At 50.1% G+C, this 23891-nt stretch overlaps 1 protein-coding gene and 1 long non-coding RNA gene across 5 annotated transcripts; one reads left to right on the top strand and one right to left on the bottom strand.

Annotated features, from left to right (window-relative positions):
* Positions 1 to 8: 8 nt before the first annotated feature.
* Positions 9 to 13104, top strand: LOC144577299 (uncharacterized). The gene is made up of 3 exons (XR_013520825.1): positions 9 to 93; positions 8455 to 8498; positions 11640 to 13104. It is a non-coding gene; the product is annotated as an uncharacterized LOC144577299 (long non-coding RNA).
* Positions 10353 to 22045, bottom strand: LOC118145080 (golgin subfamily A member 2-like). 4 transcript variants are annotated; one of them, XM_054239437.2, is made up of 14 exons: positions 21879 to 22045; positions 19800 to 19919; positions 19144 to 19203; positions 18888 to 18965; positions 17855 to 17941; positions 17641 to 17748; positions 17362 to 17449; positions 16851 to 16990; positions 15429 to 15647; positions 15242 to 15344; positions 15061 to 15161; positions 14836 to 14962; positions 14510 to 14749; positions 10353 to 11273 (listed from the first exon to the last, which is right to left on the bottom strand). In XM_054239437.2, exons 1-13 carry the CDS (start codon positions 21981 to 21983, stop codon positions 14511 to 14513), a joined length of 1575 nt encoding a protein of 524 aa, XP_054095412.1. In that variant the 5' UTR covers positions 21984 to 22045; the 3' UTR covers positions 10353 to 11273; position 14510. The 4 variants fall into 4 exon arrangements, with proteins under 4 accessions (XP_054095412.1, XP_078189812.1, XP_054095413.1 ...); XM_078333686.1 differs by lacking the exon at positions 10353 to 11273 and having other exon boundaries at positions 13247 to 14749; XM_054239438.2 differs by lacking the exons at positions 10353 to 11273; positions 18888 to 18965 and having other exon boundaries at positions 13247 to 14749.
* Positions 22046 to 23891: the final 1846 nt, after the last annotated feature.

Genomic DNA, 23891 nt, shown 5'->3' on the forward strand with positions numbered 1-23891 from the left:
GCTTGGTTCTATTTCTCGCTCCTGCTCCTCCGTGGAGAGGTGTTTTCTGCCATAATTGTGAGTTTCCTGAGGCCTTCCCAGCCCTGCAGAACTGTGAGTCAGTTAAGCCTCTTTTCTTATAAATTACCCAGCCGTGGGTATTTCTTCAGAGCAGCATGAGAATGGACTAATACAGTATAGTGATATAGCAGCCCAGACAGTAGGATGTGGGTACCACTATACTTTGATACTAGAGGTATTCCCAGTAAGGTCAGGAGCAGTGTGTGCTATCATCCCCATGATCTAACATTGTTCCAGAGGTTTTCAGGTCAGCAGTTCTCACCTGGAGGTGACTTTGTCTCCCTGGGAACATTTGGCAATATCTGAGATCATTTTGGCTGTCACACCTGAGGAGTGGTACTAGCGTGTGGCAGGTGGAGGCTGGGGATGCTGCTGAATACCCTGCAAGGCACAGACAGCCCCATAACAAAGAATTCTCCAGCCCAAAACATCAATAGTGCTGCTGTTGAGAAACCCTAGCCTAGACAAGTAAAACATGGGAAATCCATTAACATAAATGCTGGAAAATAATAAACAGTATTTGCCACTGGCAGTCTAGCTAGGAGGTCCAAAAGAAGCACCTGGATAACAGTCAGATTTTGTAGGGGCTGCATGGTGGCTCATGCCTGTAACCCCAGTGCATTGTGAGGTCACATTGGGAGGATAATTTGAGGCCAGGAGTTCAAGACCTGACTAGGCAAAATAAAGAAAGAGAGAAAGAGAAAGGAGATCCCGTCTCTGTAAAAAAAAAAAATCTTAAAGAAATAGCCAGGCATGGTAGTGCATTCCTGTAGTCGTGACTACCTGGGAGGCTGAGGGAGGAGGATCACTTGAATCCAGGACTTGTAGGCCACAGTGAGCTATGATTGTGCCGCTGCACCCCAGCTTGCACAACAGAGCCAGACCCTGTCTCAAAAAATATATATACATATATATGTATATGTGTGTGTGTGTGTATGTATATGTATATATATGGTTCGATAGCTGGAAAATAATATACACAGCATGTAAATTATAAAGTATAGTAAATACTCATGAACTACATCACCAGGCTGGGCATGGTGGCTGATGCCTGTAATCCAACGCTCAGGGAGGCCAAGGTGAGAGGATCACTGGAGTCTGGGAGTTCAAGACCAGACTGGGCAACATAGTGAGACTCAGTCCCTACCAAAAAAAAAAAAAAAACAAAAAAACAGGTATGGTGGCAGCACCTATAATTCCTATAATGGTGGGAATTTGGGGGCAAGAGTGGGGAGGCTCGCTTGAGGCCAGGAGTTCAAGGCTGCAGTGAGCCATGATCACATCACTGCACTCCAGCTTGGGCAACAGAACAAGATCCTGTCTCTAAAACAAACAGAAAAATTACAGATCATTTACTTTTAAAAATCTAAATGATTTTTTCTTTTTTTTTTTTTTCTGTTCTTTTTGGAGATGGAGTCTTGCTGTGTCACCCAGGCTGGAGTGCAACAGAGCAATCTCAGCCCACTGCAACCTCTGCCTCCTGGGTTCAAGCTATTCTCCTGCCTCAGCCTCCAGAGTAGCTGGGATTACAGGTGCCTGCCCCCATGCCCAGTGAATTTTTGTATTTTTAGTAGAGATGGGGCTTCACATATTGGCCACATATCGAACTCCTGACCTTGTGATCCGCCAGCATCAGCCTCCCACCAAAGTGCTGGGATTACAAGCATGAGCCACTGTGTCCGGTCTTTTTTTTTAAGATGGAGTCTCAGTTGGTCGCCCAGGCCAGAGAGCAGTGGTGCAATCTTGGCTCACTGCAACCTCCACCTCCTGGGTTCAAGTGATTCTCCTGCCTCAGCCTCCCCAGTAGAAGGGACTACAGGCCCACACCACCACACCTGGCTAATTTTTGTATTTTTGGTAGAGATGGGATTTTACCATGTTGGTGAGGCTGGTCTCAAACTTCTGACCTCACGCAATTCACCTGCGTCGGCCTCTCAAAGTGCTGGGGTTATAGCACTTTGAGATGCCCAGCCTAATCTAATAGATTTGAAGTTGTTTTTTTTTTCTTCTCCTTGGGGAGCAGGGATAACTCCTAGGCAGGGCACTCAGAGTCAGCCTGAAGGTATTCTTGGCATATTCTGGATATTAACTCATAACTCATTATGTTCATGCAATTCTCTTCTAGTTTCTACTTCATCCCTACCCTTCATTTTCCCTCAGCCCCACTGTCTTCCATCATCAGCCCTTACTCAATGTGTCTGCAGCAGGACTCTTGGATAATTTCCTTCTTCCCAGACCATAAACATCAAGAATAAGTAAAGTGTGTATGTTAGCAGGGGATGCGTTATGAAACAGAACTGAGCAGCTTATAGAAACTAAGCAGAGCTTGGGGTGAGGATGGGAATCATTTCAAAGTAGTGTATGGCAGAGCAGGTCTTACTGAGAAGGTGCTATTTTACAGGGGTTAAGCCACGTGTGGCTATCCAGGGGGAGAACATTTCAGGAAGGGGACACAGTGGAAAAGCCTTAAGATGGGACTGTGCCTGGCATGTCAGAAGAGTCAGAAAGCTGTCTCGGCTGGGGCAGAATGGGCAAGAAGGAGAGGGAGACATTAAAGAGCTTGTAGCCCCTTGAAAAGACTTTGGCTTTTATGCTGAGAGGCGGTTACTTCGGGGTTTTAAGCAAAGGACTGATACTTGTTTTTTGTTTGTTTTCATTTCCGAGATAGAGTCTCACCCTGTTGCCCAGGCTGCTGTGCAGTGGTATGACCAGGGCTCACTGCAGCCTTAACCTCCCAGCCCCAAGTGAACCTCTTGAGTAGCTGGGACTACGGGGTGTATGCCACCAGGCCCAGCTAATTTTTGTTTTTTGTTTTTTCTTTTTTTTTCTTAGTAGAAACAGGGTTTCATCATGTTGGCCAGGATGGTCTTGATCACTTGACTTTGTGATCCACCCACCTTGGCCTCCCAAAGTGCTGGGATTACAGGTGTGAGCCACCGTGTCTCACCTATTTTTTATTTTATTATTACTCTTTTTTGAGACAGAGTCTCGCTCTGTCGCCTATGATGGAGTGCAGTTGTGCGATGTTGGCTCACTGCAGCCTCCGCCTCCCAGGTCCAAGCAATTCTCCTTGCCTCAGCCTCTCAAGTAGCTGGGATTACAGGTGCTGGTCACCATGCCCAGCTAATTTTTGTATTTTTAATAGAGACCAGGTTTTGTCATGTTGGCCAGGCTGGTCTCGAACTCCTGACCTCGAGTGATTCACCCACCTCAGCCTCCCAAAATGCTGGGATTATAGGCATGAGCCATTGTGCCCAACCACTAATTTTTAAACTTTTTGTAGAGATGGGGGTCTCACTATGTTGTCAAGGCTGGTCTTGAACTCCTGGGCTCAAGCAATTCTCCTACCTCAGCCTCCCAAAGTGCTGGGATTATAAACATAAGCCACCATGCCCGGCTCAGAAATTTAATTTGGGACATGTTGGGTTGGAGGCAGCCATTAGACTTCTGAGGGGAGACGTCCAGGATAAATATATATTGAGTTGGGAGGTTTTTGTTTTTGTTTTTGTTTTTTTTTTGGTGGTTGTTATTTGAAATCCTGTCTGGCTCTGTTGCCCAGACTGGAGTGCAATGATGCAATCCTGGCTCACTGAAACCTCTGCCTCCTGGGTTCAAGTGATTCTCCTGCCTCAGCCTCCTGAGTAGCTTTGACTACAGGTGCCTGCCACCAAGCCCAACTCATTTTTGTATTTTTAGTAGAGATGAGGTTTCACCATATTGGCCAGGCTGGTCTTGAACTCCTGACCTCAGGTGATCCACCTGCCTTGGCCTCCCAAAGTGCTGAGATTACAGGTGTGAGCTACCACACCCGGCCAAGTTAGGAGTGTTTTTAAAAGGGTTGGAGATTTAAAAAATTGGGCATTACTAGCATGAGTGGTATTGGAAGTCATTTGTCTGGATGAGACCATTAGAGGACTATGGATACAAAAGACAAGACCACTCTGCTGTGGTCACGCTAATGTTAAGGATTACTGGAGAGAAGAGGACAAACCCGTGCTGTAGAAGGGACACCAGGAGAGTATGTTCTCGCCAGTGCAAATGAAGGCAGTGTATCCAGGAGGAAGGAGTGATCAACAGGTCAAGTGCTCCTGAGAGACTAAATAAGAGACGAACTGAGAATAACCATAGGGTCCAGCAGCACTGAGGCTACTGATGACCTTGACAAGAAGAGTTCAGCGGGCCAGGCACGATGGCTCATGCTTGTCATTTCAGCACTTTGGGAAGCAGAGGCAGGAGGATCCCGAGGTGGGGAGTTTGAGACCAGCCTGACCAGCATAATGAAACCCCCTTCTCTACTAAAAATAAAGACTTATCCAGGCGTAGTGGCAGGTGCCTGTAATCCCAGCTACTGGTGAGGCTGAGGCAGGAGAATCACTTGAACCTGGGAGGCGGAGGTTGCAGTGAGCCAAGATCGTACCACTGCACTTCTGCCTGGCCAACAGAGTGAGACTCCATATGAAAGCAAAAACTAGTTCAGTGGAGTGTGGGAGTAAAAGACTGGTCCGCAGGTCTCCCAGGTTCAGCCGTAGGACACAGTGCCAAGCCCCCGCCATGCCCCCGCCGTGCCCCCAACCCAGCCCGGGTCCCTGCTCCTGGGTCTCTGCCTGCTGGGTCCGCCTTGGGGGAAGCGCCCCTGTACCCTCCAGACCGGGGCTTCCCTGACCCCTTCGGCCCTCTCCCTACAGGTGCCCTCACACCCCACCAGGGGTCCCCGGGTGCATAGGGGCTGAATGCATGGGAGAGGCTGGTGGACGGGCATGGCCAGGAGAGAAATGGTGCTGGATTTCAGAGCATCGGACCTGGCCGCCAGAACCGACCGTCTCCATCCCAGGCACTCGGACCCTCGGTACTGGAACCACATGTGGCCGAGGGCTGGTGGAGCCTGCCCTCCAGGGAGGGCTGAGTCCGGAGGGGGTTGTTTCTGGGGAGGGGGCTGTGGGGCTCATCCCACCTGCCCCTTCTGTCCAGCACTTGCATGGCATTTCCCTCTATGTTCACTGGGCAGCTGCCCACACGTTGCACTCCTCCTCCTTTCTTCTTCTCTCTGTCCTGCATCCTCCATTCCATCCAACTCCCCTCTTAGGCCCTGGGGAGCCTACCTTAGATCAGAGTCTGAACCCAGATCTGCTCTGAGTGTGTGGATTTCCTTCAGCTACCCCGATGTCCCCACTTCCAACTCCTGACTCCTTTGAGCCATCCCAGGGGGTGTCCGGCCAGTGGCCCACAGAAGCAGAGGCCAGGCTGTGACTGTGTGACCATCAAGGTGTGTGATGTGTGTGTGAGCGTGCACACGAGCGTGAGAGTGTAAGAATGGCTCCCAGGCCTGGGCTAGGATGGAAGCAGCTGGGGAAGGAGGCTGAGGGCCATAGGCAATCTGATTTTTTCCTCCACCCCCACCCAGACCCCCCACCCTACTAGGTCTACACCCATGTGGTAGGGGTGGCTACAGGGACAGGGATGGGAGTGGCTGAAGCCTGCTTCACTCCCAAAGATTTCTCGGGAAGAGCGTTCTGCTGCATCCTTTGTCTCGGCCTTGCTGACCCATGTCCCTCTTCAAGGACATTCACTCCGATTCCCATGTGCCCTGTTTCCACTGGCCACAGTCTCTAAGGAGGAACCATAGCATCTGTTTTTGTCTCCAGATGACTGGAGGGTAGGGCTGTGGGTCCAGAGCCCATAAACCAAAATGAGGCAGGGATTGGGGCTTGCCCTGTGACCTCCTGATGACCAGTGTAGACGGGTAGTGGCAAGCAGCATGGTACTGGGCAAGAGCACTGCACTGGGAGTCCAGAGATGCTGCCTCACCCTGGGCCTCTAGGCAAGTCCCTTTCCCTCCCAGAGCCTCAGCATGGCTTCTATCAAATGATGACCTTCTGCCTTTCTCCCAGGGTGGTTGTGGGGATCAAGGGAGACAGTGGCCACAGGGATGCGGTGTTAACTGCAGATGCGGCCGTAGGGGCACTTTGCTAACTGCCCATGTGAGTTCAGTCTCTTCAGTGTATTTGGTGCCCAGGTCTATGGTAAGGTTTGATGCCTGCTCTGACTGCAGTTTCACTGACACACAGGAGACATTTGGCAACTCATGGCCCTGCCTTGGGGAAAAGAGCAGTCTGGGAGAGCTTCTTCAAGGCAGGCTGACTTCACTGTGGTCTGGGGCATGACTGAGACAGGCTTATGTAGCGAGGAATTGGAGGGTATCTGGGTAAAGAGCTGCAGTGTGGGCAGTGTGGGCAGAGGTGTAGTGTGGGCACCGAGGGCAGCCACTGGCCAAAGCAGGGAACAGAGACAGAATGAGGAAGCGCTCTGTGGGAGGGTGGGCATAGGGTGGAGAACCTTCAAAGTCTGGAGTTTGACTTGATGGGGCTCAGTGCTGTGGGCAGTAGGAAGGCTCTTATGTGGAGAAATGACAGTTGGACATTAGCAAGCAAGCCCTGTCTCCATGAGCAGCACAGGTTGTCCTCTGAGCACGCCAGGCACGAGTGTGCCGGGAGCTGGTGACTCTGTGTGTGGGAGCATCTGTGTTGTGACTCTGCCCAGGAGTGTGCTTCAGTGTGCCGAGTGGCTGCACGCCCCAGACCTGTGTGGCACATCCCAGCCAGTGAGGGTGCTGGGCACTGGGAGGTGGTGGGGAAGGAGGTGTGTGTGTGTTGTTTGTGGGCATGTGTGTTAGTGTGTGCACACATGCATGTGTGTCCCCCACCCTCAGGCCTGCTGCAGCCATGCTTGTGAGCTGCCATGTTGGTTTTATGCTGTCTTTCTGAATCACTCTCAGTGACCCTGAGGAGCCTCAGCCATGGTAGGTACATGTCTCGCCCACCCTGCTGCATGAACGGTGTGCCCACCCTGCTGTGCCAGCTCCACACGGGGCACACCTGGGACCTCAGAGCCAGACTCCTTGCCCCACCCTTCTGGAGCTGCAGACTTGCTCTTCCAGCTTTCTGTCCTTGTGCTGCTGTCCTCTCTTCCCTGGGAGCCCCAAGGCCTCCATGGCTGAGCCTAGGGCTCGTGGAACAGGCTCTATGCCCAAGCTGGCACAGTGGGTCCTTTATGGTGTAGGGCTGCGAGCTTGGAGGGGTTGTGTGTGGGGCTGGACTCAGAGCCAGAGGCCTAGAAACGTCATCCTGGGCCCGCTGTGTCTGTCCTGCAGTGTGAGTCATGCTGCCAGGCAGGGCATCCAGCTCCCAGCCTGGGAATGCCAAGAGCCAATCCACTGCAGAGCCAGGGTGATAGGGTCTCACCTCCTTTGTCTGTCGGCAATCAAGTGGTGATCTAGGTAAAAGCTTGAGAGTCCCATACACATGATCATCCTAGCACACACCTCACAGGCCAGGCAGGACACACAGCCCCCTCCCCTCCCTCCCAGGTCCCTTGTAGATGCTGTCATGTGACTGAAGACAGGGTCCCTGGCCCCCTCTGAAACACTACTGCCAGCCAGCAGGCTCACGCACCTTGGCCTGTTGCTCTTACCCCCTACTCAGCCGAGGGACCACAGTGGCTGCTGGCCCGGCTGAGCTCTGTCCAGAGAGCTAACCCGCCTCCCCTGCCATGGACTCTCCCTCTTCTGCTTTTCCCTGCAGGAAGGGCCCAGCCTCAACTTTGTGACCTGCAACCCCCGCCCCCTCACCGACCAGCTGAGGGTCCCCACTTAGACTTATAAGTCTATGACCACTGGCATCCAGCTGCCTGCCCTCCCTACCTCCCCCAGGGTCCCTTCAGAGGGTCCTGGGCTTTCTGACCACTCAAAGGGTGAGGGAATCTGTGGGGATCGCTCCCGTGTGAGGCCCCTGGGAAATGGGCCTCGCCATACGGTGAGCTTGAGCCCAGACACAGATCCCTGGTTGGGGGAGTCGAGCTGAGGGAAAGCAGGAACAGAGAGAGGGACTGTGTTATTCTAAATAATTAACAGACATTACTTTATGGATATGAGGACTTGGGAGGCAATGTGTCCACTTTCGGCTTCTTATGGTTTATTGCTTGTGTTCATTTTGGACCCTTGTTACCTTCATTGTAAAATATTAACTTAAGTATTTACACTTGGTAACTTATTTACCGTAACTTACTGGGTGTAACTGTAACTTACTTCCCATAGCTTACTGGGCGTGACTGTAACTTACTTACATTGATCTATTGGGCGTAACCTAATTACTGAAAGTAACCTACTTACTGGGCGTAACTTACTTAATGGGATTAACTTACTTACTGGGCATAACTTAGTGGGCATAACTTGCTTACTGTAACTTAAGTACGTTGATCTGGTGTAAACAACTTGGACTTCAGGAAAGTATATAAGGAAACATATTGCAAAAATAAAATTGCTGCTTGGACGTAGCCTAAGCCAGCCCTCCAGACTCCGCTTTTCTATTTTGTTTCACTTCCGCGCACTCTCTCCCTCAGGTTGAAGGAGACATCTACGTTGGCGGTCTTGGGGACTCCTGCAGGTCAGTAGTCCCCTGGCAGACATGCCGGACACCGACAAAAGGGGCCTTGGGCACTCCCTTGAGCCATCCAGCCCTTTTAGCTTCACCCTCCTGGTTCAGGCAGTGTTCCTTCTCTATCAGGCCTGGTGGCTCTTGTGTGGGTCTCCCCAAGGTGAGGGGTGGCCCTGGGCCAGTGGATTGGAAGACAGGGTGACCAGGGTAGAGGGCAGTCTGAGAGTGGTCAACATGGGTCTGAACTGTGGGTGCACTGCCTGGGTGCCGTGGGAGAGGCCAGCGTGTTTGGATGGGGAGGGCTGCCGTAGCCCCCGGGCACTACCTGTGAAGCTCCAGCTCCTTCCTCCTCCTTCCTTCCCTTTCCCTTCCAGCCCCTTTCCAGGAACCTTGCCACACCTGCACCTGTGCCCTCCCCTGCCCAGCCCTACCCCAGCTGCTGCAGTGCCCCTGCTCTGTGCTTACCTCACCAGCTCTCTCCTCGCTTTTCTCTCTCCGGTTTCCTCTCTGCTTTATCTGCAACTGCCAGCTGGTTGGGACAGGGAAGTCCATCCCATCCTGAGCGCCCCAGGTCCCCCTTTGACCTCTACACAGATTCCCCCCTCCTGTCGGAGACCTCCCTTTCCAAACCTGCCTGGGCGACTGTTCTGTGACTCACCCAGCCACAAAGCCAGCCCCCTTCATCTGTGACTTAGTCTGTTGTAGTGGTGAGCTGACACATCCAGATGTGACCGTCCCCCTCTGTGGCACGCCCCTGCCCTGTTCTAGAAATATCTAGAAATACTCACATATATATACACACCTACACTTGGCCAACCACCTCGCCTCTGGCACTGGGAGTCAGTCACCATGCTGTCCTTGTGGAGTCTTGTGGTCCAACAAGAGAAAGTTGTCCCCTGACACTGCCCCTCCAAAGTGCCCCACCTCCAGTGAGCCTCCCTGTCATGCCTGGCATGTGGACACCCAAGCCCCTCCATCCCTCCAGCTCCCGCCAAGCATGGGGGTGCTGTGCAGGCAGCCCCATGGTCTGACAGTCTCTACCAGTCCTGCTGTCCCTTGGCTGAGAGTCAAACCCATTTCTAGATGACGGGGAATGTGTCCTCTGTGGACTGTGTTCTCTGTGGAGCTCAGGGGAGGGGAAAGGGCAGACCATTTCTGGGGTGCTGTTGGGAGTGGTGAAAAGGCCCCACCCTTTCCAAGGGACACTGTTCCTGGAAAGCCCCTGGGGCTTAGCTGGTCTTATCCTGTGAAGCTGGCTCTGGCCACTAGGGGGCAGGGCCATGAATTCAGCCTAGAGGGAACCTGCCGGGCAGCTGGTACTTTAGAGAGACAGAACAGGCCACCAGGTGCAGACAGGGGAGGAAGGCAGGGGGATGGAAGAAAGATGCTTAGGGTGGATGGAAGTCAGTGCCTTTGGGTGCTGGTACCTGCCTTCCCGGCCACCCCTAGATCAGGCTTCCGAGCCTGCTGGCTGTCAGGGCCAGAAGTGCCATGGCAGTCCCCGTGAAATCCCCCAGGTGTCACCAGGCAGCACACAGGTAACAGGCCTGGAAGGTCCCCAACAGCCCAGCTGGACATGCTCAGACACTGGGGCTCCTCATTCAGTGGCACAAACTCCAGGATCCAGTGAGGGAAACAGGAATATACCAGGCTGAGCAGTGTGACTAAATGCATTTATTCCAAAATAAAAAGCAAAATACTGTCCTCTGCTATCAATAAACAAGTTTCCCAACTGCAAATAATTATTTGAACCTCCTCCCCATGTGCCAGCTCCACCCTCTGCCAGGTACGATACAGGGGGCACCCCAAACCCCTAAAATATATAAAATGTTACACAGATATAATACCTACACTGGGGAAGGGGGTCACCCCAGCAGCCCATGCCCTCACCTGGTCCACAGTTAGTGACACTGTCCTGCCTCAGCTGCCTCTCTGAATAAGATGGGAGCCCCCTGAGGGAAAAGTTGCTTTGGTGAGAGGAAGGAGGCCATCAGGCCTCCTCCAAACCAACCAACTCCAGCAGCCTCTGGCTCCTAAATAACAACCATCGTCATCCAGAGATTTAAGGACTCAGCCCTGGTCAAGCTGGCAAAAGGTCTGTCTTTCCCCATTAGACAGGGGTCTTGTCTTGCTGCCTTAACAATAAAGGGGTGACTGGGAAGGGGTGGCACATGGTGGGGGTAGAGACTCCAGTTCCCCCTTCTCCAGGCCTTGCTGACAGAAGCCTGCTGTTATTTATTTTTATTTTTATCCCATGACTTAAAAAGAAAATCTCATAACTTCCTTTTCATAACATTTATCACTTTTCATAAAATTTTTCTACTTTTTATCCACAATGCTTTTTGCCACAACTTTTCCATTTTTTATCCAATGACTTTTTTATCCCATAACTTTTAATCTCATAAATTTTATTAGTTTGTGTTCTTTTAATAAACACACTTGCATAGTTATATTACAATTTTGTAAAAATAAAAACAGATTATCTCATGCCAAGTGTGCCCAGCGTTTGCAGTCTCAATACCTTTAATACCATAGCTGTCAAGACGCACAAAATTTTAAGGCAGAAATGGCGCTTTGCAGCAACTGAACAATTTATTACATCACAGGAGCATCACAGCAGCACTCAATATTGTTGCTTTAGACAAAAGGCTCAGAATTTCCATTTTACATTCTGTTCACAGGAGTTCAGACAGTGGTAAAAGTCATTCTTAGAAAACTTGGCAACTAAAGCTTTGGACTGGAATTGGCATTTCTTCACTTTTCCTTCCCCCTATTTCTTCTAAACTGCAATATTCATATTTTTAAATGTTTTAAGTAATTTCAAAACATTAAGAGACCAGTTATTTTTTTAATAGTTATTTTAAAATAACTCTTTAAGATAAAGTTTTAGAGAAACTATATTGTGGATAGGATAGGACTGATTTACATTTTCAAATTTTCTAAAAATCAGCTTTGGTTTTAGAACTGAGTTTTATTCATTTCTGGAAAACCTATCAGGTTTAATAAAATCCTTTAAAAATGAGTAACATATTTTGCAATCTTTAAACAGGTATTTTGATTCTTCCTACAGAAATTCAAATTTGGTCAGTTGAACACACATTTTAAAATTCTGTGTTTTTGATGAACGCTAACCTGATGTTGCCTTCTAAGCCAATTGAAAGCTGCCTTCTACTGAATGAGGAAGAGAACAGACACTTGGCTGAATGAAGTACTGCAGGAGACTCACGTGCACTTTGAAGAAAGACTTAAGTCACTGTCATGTGATTTCCGTTCTTTTAGATTTGTCTTAAATAGATGACAAAATGCCTACTCAGAGTGATATTTCGGTTAATATAGTAAATGTATTTTCCTGACTGCCATTCAGCTTAAACATGCCTGTATGGGATTTACTCCACAGGTACCTGATGAACACGTTATCATCAGATTGGGTACAGATGCTAAACACTATCTGAAGGTCATTCCTAGTCATTTGTATTTCTTAGGGTAAAAGTGAAGTGATTTGAACTATCAAAATCCCTTTGAAATAATTTATCAATGTATTAGATAAACCCAGTTTCAGAATGATTAAGAAAAACTGTTAGACCAAATAATGTGGCTGATTAACAGGGGTACGATTTCTAGCCCGAGGGTTGAAAATGGACTTAGAGTAACTGTCTTTAAACTGAACTCAAAGAATGCAAAAGCGGCAAGTTCAGAAATAAAACACAAAACAGAACTTTAAGTCCATTTTAAGCCCCCGGCTAGAAATCATACCACTGTTAATTAGCCGCATTATTTGGTCTAACAGTTTTCCTTGATCGTTCTGAAACTGGGTTTATCTGATACATTGATAAATCCCTACAATTTGGAAGAGTCAGTTCAAATCACCAGGACCCAATATTTGTACTCTTTCAGGGAATGCAGGCAAATGTGTTATTCCATCTGTCAAATTGTATGAGTGCTCTCCTATTAATGCCATATTTATGAAAGTATCATGAAGATGCCAAATGCTAAACGTGGAGACGGTCAGTAACTAGGAATCTCCCCTTCAGGGAGCACACATGCATATCTCCCTCCATCCTAACAATGGGAGGTATTTTGGTACATGGACATTAGAACTTCATGAAGTTTCAACTGTTGATTCTGTCCCAACCATCATAAAGTTATGATTTATGCAATGTCTGACTGAAAGAATTCATTCATAATGTAGAGACACATTAACATAAATGTTGCACAAAATGTGCCTCTAACTGAAACTGAAAGGTATAAAAACATATTTCTCTCTTGGTAAAGAACTTGCTGAGGAAATAGAACTCTGTGATTGTTAGACACTTTTCCTGATTTAATACATTGACATTCACAAACAGTAGATGGCACTGCAGGCTATAAACATTTTACGTTGCATAAACTTCTCTTTGATTGTCAAATATAGTACAATTCTGTCTACTGAAACTCCTTTTTTTCCAGCCAAGTACTCTCACATATATTAGTTTATAATAATGTTTGTGATTATTATTTTTGGTTTGTGATTATTGTTTAAAGTCCTTTTCATTGAAGAAAAACAAGGCAATTCCTATGTCAGAGTAACCAAGGTGGTTGAAGAATAGGTATTAGCCAGAGAAGTCTGGACGGTCAAGTCAATCTCGCCTCAAAGAAGCTCCGTGAACACAGAGGGACGCCAGGTGTCACACGGCTTTCCTGCACTCTAGTCCATTCTTGACTACACCCTGTGTGCCTGTTCCAGGGACATTTAAACTTTTTTAAATTTTTTATTAAAATTTTTATTTTTTTTCTGGACATTTAAACTCTGAAAGGATTTTGTTGTTGTTGGAGATGTTTTATGAAAACAGACATTTTATCAGCAACTTGCTATGTGAACTGTAATCAATAGCAATTTTTAAAACTGTGAAATGATACAAAGGATAATCTCATCCGTGGTCTTTTTCTGTGTGCAAGGCACTCACTATACCAAGTGTCCTAAAACATTAACTGTTCAGTCATCAATATTTAGTGCCTATCCATTCTAAGATACAAATTTCCATTCCTGTATATAATATATATGTATATATATATAAATTACACTTTATCTTAAAGGATTTCTTATGGCCTTTACTAAATACATTAAGAAGAATGCCAACCAGTGCCCTTTTGTGTACTGAGACTTAGAGTCAGGGGATTAAAACAGGTAACAGGAGCTCTGACTTTACAATGTATTATAGATGTAAATGCTCTAAGCTAGGAAAGGTTTTCCACATCCACCGTCAAAGATGGGAGCCTTTTATTCCTCAGAAATCATCTCTTTGTAGGTCATAAAAAAGAGTACAGCTGCTGCAGCTTATCATGCAGTATCTTCATGAGCCCAGAGCACAGAAAAACCCTAAAAGAACTACCATAGCGCAGCACTCATTCTTGGCACGGGAACCAATGAACTACTCTATTCTGCACATACCAGCCAGAGCAGGCCGCTTTCCTCTTCTGTGAGATTTTAAAAGCTCCCCAAAATGTTATTACTCCCATTTGCAATACACAGAACAAGGAAGAAAGGCTGTTTCCAGTTCTCGGCCTTTCAACAACTCTAAATGTCAGTACTCACAGTGGCATCTTACAAAGTAATAAACAGTGTGCACGTGAGGGCAAAGCACATATTGAGCTAATTAAGAGCTCACTGTAAATAGGATTTGATCAAATATCATAGCAGAACATAAGCAAATTGTATCTGAATTCCATAATGAATACACATGCTGCAATAACATTAAAAAACCATGGCAGCCTATTCCAAACTAGCGAGAATAGTTTTGTGTCAATAGTGGGTCTTTGTGTGTTTGAACTCCCACCATGTAAGGGCAAACTCGATAGGCATGCTAATGACCTACGATTATCAAATTAAAAATGAAATATTCTAAAAAATGCCAAAGTGAACATCAGTGAGAGCCACACGAAGATCCACTCTCCTTTAACTTTTTACAAATAAACTATAGATTAGAAACACAAATCATCCTAAGTGGCTCTAACATTCAAATGAAGTAAACGTGAAGACTAACCCTATAACTTTGTTCGTTTGTAAACTTCTGGGCCAGCTCTTAGCTGATCGTGATGTTTACCCGCTCCTTCGCCCACAGCCTGGTAAAAGCATGGCGTGGAGGGACTGCTGCCCAAGGGTCGGTGTTGCTGGCTGTCCTGCAGCTCACAAAGCCATGTGCCATCTGCTGTGCAGTGGGGTTCTGGTGTACCCCTCCCTCCTGCAGGCTGCAGGCTGTCAGCGAGGATCACCTCACAAAGTTCTTTGGAGAGAGGGAGGCAGGGATATGAGTGCAGTGCCAGCCTCCCCTGCTCCTGCCTGCCCACCCCGCCTGAGGGCTCTACTCACCATCCTTGTCAGCAGCACCAGGCTCCTGGGGGGCTGGGGCCCCTGGAGTGGGCTCATTAGCAGGGTGCTGGACTTCATGGTCGATCATAAGCTGCATCACTGGCCCCTGCAGCTCCAGCAGCTTTACCTGGAGATAGGGGTGCTCAGCTGCCATGCCGGTGCCAGCACCCATGCTCATGCCTATCCCCATCCCCCTCACCCCTGCAGAGATGCTGTACACCTTACCTTCATCCCCTCCTCAGCCTGCGACAGCATGCTAACATCATTCTTCTGGTGCTGGGTCTTGGCCACTGCCCTCTGACGGTCATTTGGTTTGACGGACTTTCCTGTGGGAGGACAGGCTCAGACACTGGGGTCCCTCCCACCACCCTGCAGCTCCCCTTGCCCTGCCTGGCCTCCTGCTCACTTATCATGTCTCTCTCTCCAGAGAGCTGAATGAATCCGAGCTCTAGTTTTTCCACCCGCTCCTTCAGGTATGAATTCTCCTTCAAAATGTCCATGAAGTCTCTCTGGAGCCGAAATAATGGGGTCACATCTCAGGAGCGACCTGCCCCCTTCCCCACCCTTCTTGGCCCCTGCCAGTACTCACTCACCTGCAGCTGGTCGAGAGCTCCCTGCAGGGCCCGCTGGGTCTCCCCACACCCAGACTCGCTCCCAGTCCCTGTGGCTGTGGCCGCTGCCTCTGGCTCCTTCAGGGCCGAGGCCCCCAGCTGAGCCTGGTGCTGGCAGCACACCTGTTGTTTCTGGAGCTGCTCACAGAGCCGTGCCTGCTCCTCCTGGGCACTGGCTTTAGCAGCGTTCAGAAATGGCACCTGAAGGCAAGAGGTGAGGGTTCTTGTAGAGGCATACACAGGACAGATGGGGCAGGGAGGTAGAGCACAGCCCCTTCCCTTGGGGCCTCAGAGGGTGCACCTGTCAGTCACGAAGGTGTCTGACCACCGGCTCCCGGAAGGGATGAGGGTCCAGAGGAATCAGAAGGCAGGGAAACCAAGAGCATAAGGGGGTCTGGGAGGGACCACAGAGGAAGGTGGCCTGCCCACACGCCTGGCCCCTGGCTCCAGCCCAAGAGACTGCCTCCCTTGCCTAGAACCCCGTGTCTCCTTCCACAGCCTCAAATCTCACATCCTTCTTTCCACCATTTAAACTGTAGCCACAGACTGCTGGAAAAGCAGAGGGAGCCAATCACCATCTGCCAAGTGTGCTACATGCCTAACGCTTTCTACGAATCATCTCATTTATTCCTCAGCACCCACACAAGGAAAATGCTAACTTCCTTTGGAAGGTAAAGAAACAGAGACTTAGAGATGCAAAGCAGTTGAATGGTGACCAGTGGAATCAAGGTCCGAATCCAGTTTGGATCTAAGGAGACTTTAATGTTGTTTTGTGACAGAGTGTCACTCTGTGGCCCAGGCTGGAGAGTCGTGGTGCAAACTCAGTTCACCGCAACCTCCACCTCCCTGGCTCAAGCGATGCTCATGCCTCAGCCCCCTGAGTACCTGGGATTACTGGTGTGCACCATCACGCCCAGCTTTGCTGTTTTTGTGGTTGTTGTAATTTTAGTAGAGATGAGGTTTCGCCATGTTGGCCAGGCTGATCTCAAACCCTGCCTCAGCCTCCCAAAGTGATGGGACTAAAGGTGTGAGCCACCGCACCCAGCATAAAGAGTCTCTCACACCACTGTCTCTTGCCCTATGACTAGGGGGCTCCATGCCTCGAGCTGGAATGATGATGTCCAGATTGGTGTCTGCCTCCCATGGCACCAGGAAGGGTGGAGGCAGGTTAGAAAAATTGTCTCCTTTCTCCCACAGCCATCAGAGCAGGGTTCTGGCTCCCAGGTGCCTTTAGAAAGCCCATTTCATGGGAGGGCTACACTCTCACATTTTACAGGTGGGAAAACAAAGGACTGGAGGGCTGGGGAGGAGGGCAGGCTCCCCAGGTGGGCAACACACCAGCTCCTCCTCTTGCTCCTGGAGCCCCTCCTGCTCAAGAAGCCTCTCCTGTTCTCTCAGCCTCACCTCCGTCTCCCAGAGCCTCATTTTTGCCTCCTGCAGTCTCTCCTGTTCCCGTGGCTCATCTCTCAGGTACTTGGTTTCAGTTTTTAGGTTTTCTTTCCAAGTCAGAGGGCCCTGTCGGTGCTTCAGGATCGGGGGTTCAGCTGAGAAAGGAAGCAGACAATAAGGGCCTCTGGATTCTAAAAAAGAAAAAACTCTTCTGGGTGCACAGCTCCTCTCAAGCTCCCCAAACCTGGCCTCACTGCTAATGATTCCTCACACCCAAATGGTAGCCAGTCTTCCAAGCCACTTTCAGATAGAGAGCACTGTGAGTGGCTGACGACGGGCACCCTCCCTCTTTCTGATGGGGACACTGAGGCCCATGGAGATGACAAGACATGCCATCTCCCAGCACAGACCTCTCTCCCTCTGCCTCAAAGCCCTTCCAGCCACCCACCTCCCTGGGGCACTCTAAGCCACCCCCACAGCCCTCTGATGCCAGTCCTGCTCCCGGGTCACGCCAGCCCCATCTTACCCAGAAGATTTTGTAGGTGGGCAAGGCTCCCCTTCAGCTTCTCGATTTTCATTGCGTCTTGACTTTTCTCCATTTTGAATATTTCAATCTGCCCAAAGAACAGCGGGAAAGGGCCCTGGAGAAGGGCTGGTGGCTGGACAGGCTACCATCTCCCTCTCCGCCCCCAGCTCCACACAGCCCAGTCCTGTGACCACCCCTGGCTGGACTAGTCTCATTTTACAGATGCCCAGAAAGATCCAGTGACCTATCTAAGGTGGGGGCTGAAGGGTCAGCTCTCACTTCTCCTGCCATTGTGAGGATTTTCTGCTGCCACTGCGCCTTCTGTGTTTTGAGTTGTTGAGCGTAAGCGTCTCTTTCTAGCTGAGCTTTCTTAAGACACTCCGTCACCTGCAGGAATGGACCCAGAAGTTAGGAAGGGCTGTCACTGTCCTCACCTGCTCCTGGCCACCTGGGCTCATCTTCCTTCCACATCCCTCCCTCTGCATAGTCTCACCTCTGCCACCTGCGCTTTTAGCAGTTCCCGCTCCTGTAGAAACTGCTGTACCTGCTGCTCAAGGACTGCTTCACGGCGGCTCGAGGGCTGGATGGGGAAGAGCGAGAAGCTTCAATCTGGAGAGCCTGGGCCATTCCACACAGTGCCCCTTAAAAGGGCTAGGGCTGGGCTTAACACACAACTCGGTCAGTAAAGATCAAGTCACGTCCCATCCCGTGGTCTGGATTTTAAAAGACCTCAGTAAAGTTGGAAGGCACAGGGAAAGAGGCCACAATTACAGCTGGCTAACAGAGGCCCAGAGAGGTCACATCATATCCTATTTTTATTCCTGTAGTTACTACCGCTGTTGGAACCTTGATTGAGTGCGTCACCAGGTAGCGTGCGAACAGTCCCAGTTAACCTCACAACCACCATGAGGGGCGGTTACTACCATTACCTCTATTGTGGAGATGGAAAACATGGAGTATTAGAGGTTAGGTGGTTGACTAAGATCACTTAGACAGAGCTGGGATTTGAACACCCAGGTCCATCTGATTCTCTCAGTCCATTTTTTTTTCTGCTGGGTGTGGAGGCACAGACGGGAAGGGGGAAATGAATCTTTTGCTCATATTTTGAAAGGAGGATACATTCACATAGTCCAAAACTTAGAAGGTACAGAAGGGAAGTATCTCCCAGCCACCTGTGCTCTCACCTGAGTTTTTTACAAATCCTTGCAGACATGTTTTATGTATATTATCATAGTATGTACACACACACACACACACACACACACGTTTCCTCTCTCTACACAAATGGTAACATACTAAAGCTACTCTTCTGTACCTTCACAGTCCAAGGGCCAAGTGCCCAGTCCCCCACCTAGGACTTGGCCAAGGCCACAGCCAGGTAAGGGCAGGGCGGGCATTTGGCCTCCAAACTCTGCGTCCAGTGCTGGCTCCCCATAGCACCCTTCAATTCACCCACAGCAGCCCCAAGGGGAAACTGGAGCCCAGGATTGGCAGCGTGGAATCAGGGGACCCCACTGGACTCTTACCAATAAGTCGATGGTGTTATTCAGTTCACTGGTTGTGACTGAGCTCGAGTCCAGGGCTATTTGTACTTGGTGTGCGCTCTGAGGCGCATGCGGAGAGGAATTGGAGGAGGATTAGGGGAGAGGTAGAGAGAACAATCATTATGGTTGGGATGTGTGCGGCTGTCTCGGCTGGCAGAGGGGCACCCAGCTGCCACTGTGGGAGAAGGGTGGAGGGCTGGCCTGCAGGGTCACTGTACCTCAGCTCAGGGCCTCTTACCTCTGGATCTTTCATGGTGGCACACGGTGCAGGGCCCTCCTTGTGACCACCTGCTGCTGACTACAAGAGATGAGAGTGCACATGGAGATGTTCTGTCCCCCTCAGTGTCCAAGCCTCTGACTTCCTTTCTTCCCATCAGCTGGCAGCATTTTCCGTTCTGCCTCCCTCAGACCCTTTGTCCCATAATTCTTTTGTGCCAGCTCCTCTCATGGTTCTTATCTCCCACCATCCCCCCTGGGGCCCTTTCAGTGACTCTTAAAGGGACAGCCTGACAGCAAATGGCTGTTCTCATTGGGCTGGCTTCCCCTTGAGATGGGGGGTGAGGAAAACCAAACAGCAAGGACCATTTCCTGGGTGTCCTGGGTGTTTACAGCAGGCCATGTACTAGGGATTAACAAAACAACAGCAATAACGAATCTCATTTCACCCTCACAAATGGAAGTCAGACAACATCACCTCTATTTCACAGATGTGAAAGGAGAGGCTTAAAAAGCTCAAGGAACTTGCCCTAAATCCTATCCCTCGCAGATGGAGAGGCGGGATTCAAACCCAGAATTCCTAACCAGTACCCAGAAGTTCTTCCACAACCTTAACAATTACCCTCTACTGCCCCCTTGGGCCCCTTTTCCCCAGAAGCCTGGCCAGCCAAGACTCACATGGCATGGTGACTGGCAACCATCAGAAGCGGATGTCTCACGGCTACTGTTGTTTCTTTTCTTTCTTCTTCTCACTCGAGATGGAGCAGCAGGGCTGTTTCTTTGTTGAAATTCTTTTAACTGTGGGAAAAAGAGCAGTAATGCCCATGAGAACTACAAACCCCTACAGTCACAACCTACTTTACAGTTTTTACAAAATACTGTTATACACCATCTGATTTAATGCCACCAACAACTCTATACTGTGTTGTCACACTCACTTAGTGACTGAGAGGGATTGATGTCATGACAAAAAAAAAAAAGAAAGAAAGAAAGAAAGAAAAGAGAGAGAAAAAGTAATACTAGAACTTAAACTCATTCCTCTGACTCCAAGCTCTAGGGTTTTGCCACGAATCAGCAACTGCCAGAGACCAAAACCACAGGCAGAGGTAGAAAAATCAACATGAAGTAGGCAGGAACTGTATGCCGTGTGGTTTAGAGTCATACAGCCTCACACAAGCACCACTGGCCGGGAGCATTGGCTCATGCCTATAATCCCAGCACTTTGGGAGGCCGAGGTGGGTGGATCACAAGGTCAAGAGATCGAGACCATCCTGGTCAACATGGTAAAACCCCATCTCTACTAAAAATACAAAAATTAGCTGGGCATGGTGGTGCATGCCTGTAGTCCCAGATACTCAGGAGGCTGAGGCAGGAGAATTGCTTGAACCCAGGAGGCAGAGGTTGCGGTGAGCCGAGATTGTGCCATTGCACTCCAGTCTGGGTAACAACAGCAAAACTCTATCTCAAAAAAAAAAAAAGAAGAGCACCAGTACCTCTCACACTTTTATATCAATGTGTCCTCATGGCAGAAGGCAGCCTTTCTGTTAAATCTGGGAATTCATCAGAAGGAGGACAACCCAAGTCTTATTGAGAGAGGTCTGGTATACTCTTAGAAACCTATGTGACTGTCATCCCTAAGTACATTAATGCTTTTGCTCTCTCTAGAGACTCAAGGGAAACTGATGCTTCAGAAAGATGTCCCATGTTTATCCCGTGGCATTCAAAGTAGCCTGAGTTGCAATGATTTGAGGAAGATTCAAGCTGTCAGTTTCAATTTCCCAAGATCTGTTCCACAGAAGATGAGCAAATCTCACTCCAGAGGCCAGTGACTGAGGGCAGTCTGGTCCCAAAACCATGGAGAATTTGAAGATGAGCTGGAGAACTCAGAAAGTAACATGAAAGTCTCTCTGGAGAGTAGAAGCCTGAGAGAAAACCAAACCAAACCCATTCTCCCATTGCCACCCAGAGACACTGTCAATGTTTTGAGCTCACGAGGGAAGTGTAGGCTTTTCACACTGTCAAGGTCTATGTTAAAGGAGTGGGCAGCCTAAAACCTCTCGCTCCTAGGTCCCATAGTCCACATTCCCCAGCCAGCTGGAAATGTGTGCTGGGACCAGAGGAGCCAGAAATGCTATGAGAATGCTTAGGGGACTGGGCGGTAAGATCAAAGGCTGGTCTTGTAGCAGGAATGATGGTTCCTAGGGGGACTGTGACATCGCTACATTCCACTCCCCCTGGGGGAGGGGACCACATCCACGAGATGCCTGAGTCACTGCTCCATGATGGGGGAGGGGGATGCAGGGTTGGGACCCAGGTCCTTGGAGATGCCAGCCCAAAGAGCACAGGGAGGTCACCCTGGGGTAGGAGGAGGGGAGGGCAGAGTCTGCAGCAGGGATTCCCAGGAGTCACCAGCCCAAAGTCACCCAGAAATGACTGGTGAGGTTGGGGGCTGGGAGACCCAGGTCCTTAGAGACAGGAGCCCACAGAGCCCAGGGAGGTCAGGCTTGGGTCAGGAAAAGGTGAGGTCCAAGTAGGGAGCGGGGAGCCTCAGGAGTTACACATCCAAAGTCACCCTGGGGTGATTGGCAAGGGTAGGGGCTGGGCTCCTTGCTGAAGGGTTGGGGCTGACTGACAAGACGTTGGTAGGGGGAGCCCAGAGGCAGCAGGGTTAGGGGCCCACCCCGTCTGGTGTGTCTCAGAAGTGTTATGGACTCTGGCATCGGTCTTGCTGTCGGAGGGGATCTGTGTGCATGTTACCTTTTTCCTAGCCGAGGCTATCATCTTGCGAATTTCTTCTGACATCGACATGGTGGATGGGGGAGGGAGGTGGGGTTGGAGAGGGAGGTGGGGTTGGGGCCACATCAGCACAATTCAAAGGAGCACTGGTAAGCAGCTCCACTCCTCTACCAGGCAGCTGTGTGTCTGAGACAGAGGAGGCGTAACCAGGGCCACACTAGAATGTAGAACAGGGGCGTGGCCTTCATGCTCCAATCCCATTGGTCATGAGAAAGATGAAAGGAAAGGAGGCGTGGCTAGGCAGCTCCAGAGAGACCTGTGGCATCCCAAGGAAAGCTGCTCCTGCAACTCCTGTCCCCGCCCACTCTGAGAGGGGAGGGGCCACCCACTCCGGGAGAGCGGAAGGGCTGACTTTTGCCTTTGAACTTTTACATATACCAGAGCCTGCAGCCCAGTGTTTGGGTAGGTGACTGTATGGGGAGATGACAGTGTGGGAAACAATCCTGCCTAGGCCAAGGCCTCATGGAGCCCAGCGTTCCCTAGGGCCAGGAGAGCACTGGAGCACACCCTGACAACCATTGGAAACCTGAAATCCACACCTGTAGATCAAGAAAGGGGTTCAGCCTCCAATGCACCCGCAGCCAGGTGAGACAGGCACAGGTGGCTGCCAAGCAGATCTCCTGCCTGACCTTCCTCTCCTGCATCCCCCAAGCAGAGGAGCAGTGACAGCTGCCTATTAGCCCATTGCCTAGATTGAAGCCACTGAATCTGGGTCCCAACAGGCCTGGCCCAAGGCAGTCCTGTCTCTGGTGAGGACCTGGTAGACAGATGTGATGTTCCCAAGTGGCTCTATAAACCTTATCGTGGATAATCAAGGAAATGGGCAGGACCATCATGCTCAGCCAAGAACCTGGCAGGCACAAGGGAAACCAGGGGCAGACAAAAGTCAGTTTGGGTCCAGGCCTTGCCCTGGAAGGATGGTGGACTAGGGGCCCACTGCAGTGAAGAGGAATGGATGGCCATGGACTGCCTGGCCAAGGCTGTCAGCTCCTGCAGCACCTGCGGAACATCCGCCCAGGCCTGGCTCTGCACTCACGCTTCTGCCTGGAGCCACACATGCCTGGACAACAGCCTGATGTATGGATGGTGGAAGGAAAGGCTCTCGTGGCCACATGTGGGCACCTAAGCATGGGACAGAGGAGCATTGTGCCCTAAAGAGACCATACAGGCCAAGAACTTAAGCAGACATGACACCATCAAGAAATACCCTTGTCCTGGGTCATATCAATTAAGTCAGAGCCTGTCCTGATTCTGAAGCTGCAGCTCAGTCTAGTTGAGACTCACAAAGATGTCAGTGCAGGGCAGGGGGCCCGGCCCAGCCTGCGACATCCAGCAAAGCTGTGTGCTGGACAAGCATCTCTGAAGATGGGTCCAGGACAAGGACAGCTGTGCCTGGGCAGGGAGTGGGGAAAATGCCCAGGGGGCAGGAGGCCTGAAGACCTTTAACTAGGTGGGATGCCAGGTCAGCACATACAGAAGAGAAGGTGACATGGCAGCAGCTGTCTGAGGCCAGGCTATAAACCTAGTGGCCTCTTTGTCTAGTTGAAACCATGCTGCTGCTCAGTCGCCGTTTTTCAAATGCCAGAGGCAGGGCTGGGAGGGCCCCCAGACCCCTCTTCCCTCCCACCCCAAGCAGGTTCTCATGCCTCACCAGAAGGAAAGTGAAATTTTCTATGGGTCACAGCTGGCCAGGTTCTCTGTCACCTGGTAGAAGGGGCAGGGGAGCTGCAGCTGGGTGAGGAAGAACCCAGGTACCAGAGCTAGAAAGGCTTTGGGAAAGCCTTGAACAGGGCCAGGACCTGAGCTCTGCCTGGCTATGGTGACTCTGAGCCAGGCAACCCTACGATGGTCTCAGTCTGTCACTCTGTCTCATGGGGGATGTCGGCATTATTACCTTTGGAGTCAAAGTAGGTAAGCCAGGGAAACGAGCATTCCCAGTGTGAAGCCCGGGCAGCCGAGGCCCTTGCCCTTCAG

The sequence above is a fragment of the Callithrix jacchus genome, chromosome 8, assembly GCF_049354715.1.
Source record: "Callithrix jacchus isolate 240 chromosome 8, calJac240_pri, whole genome shotgun sequence".
Classification (NCBI taxonomy): Eukaryota; Metazoa; Chordata; class Mammalia; order Primates; family Cebidae; genus Callithrix; species Callithrix jacchus.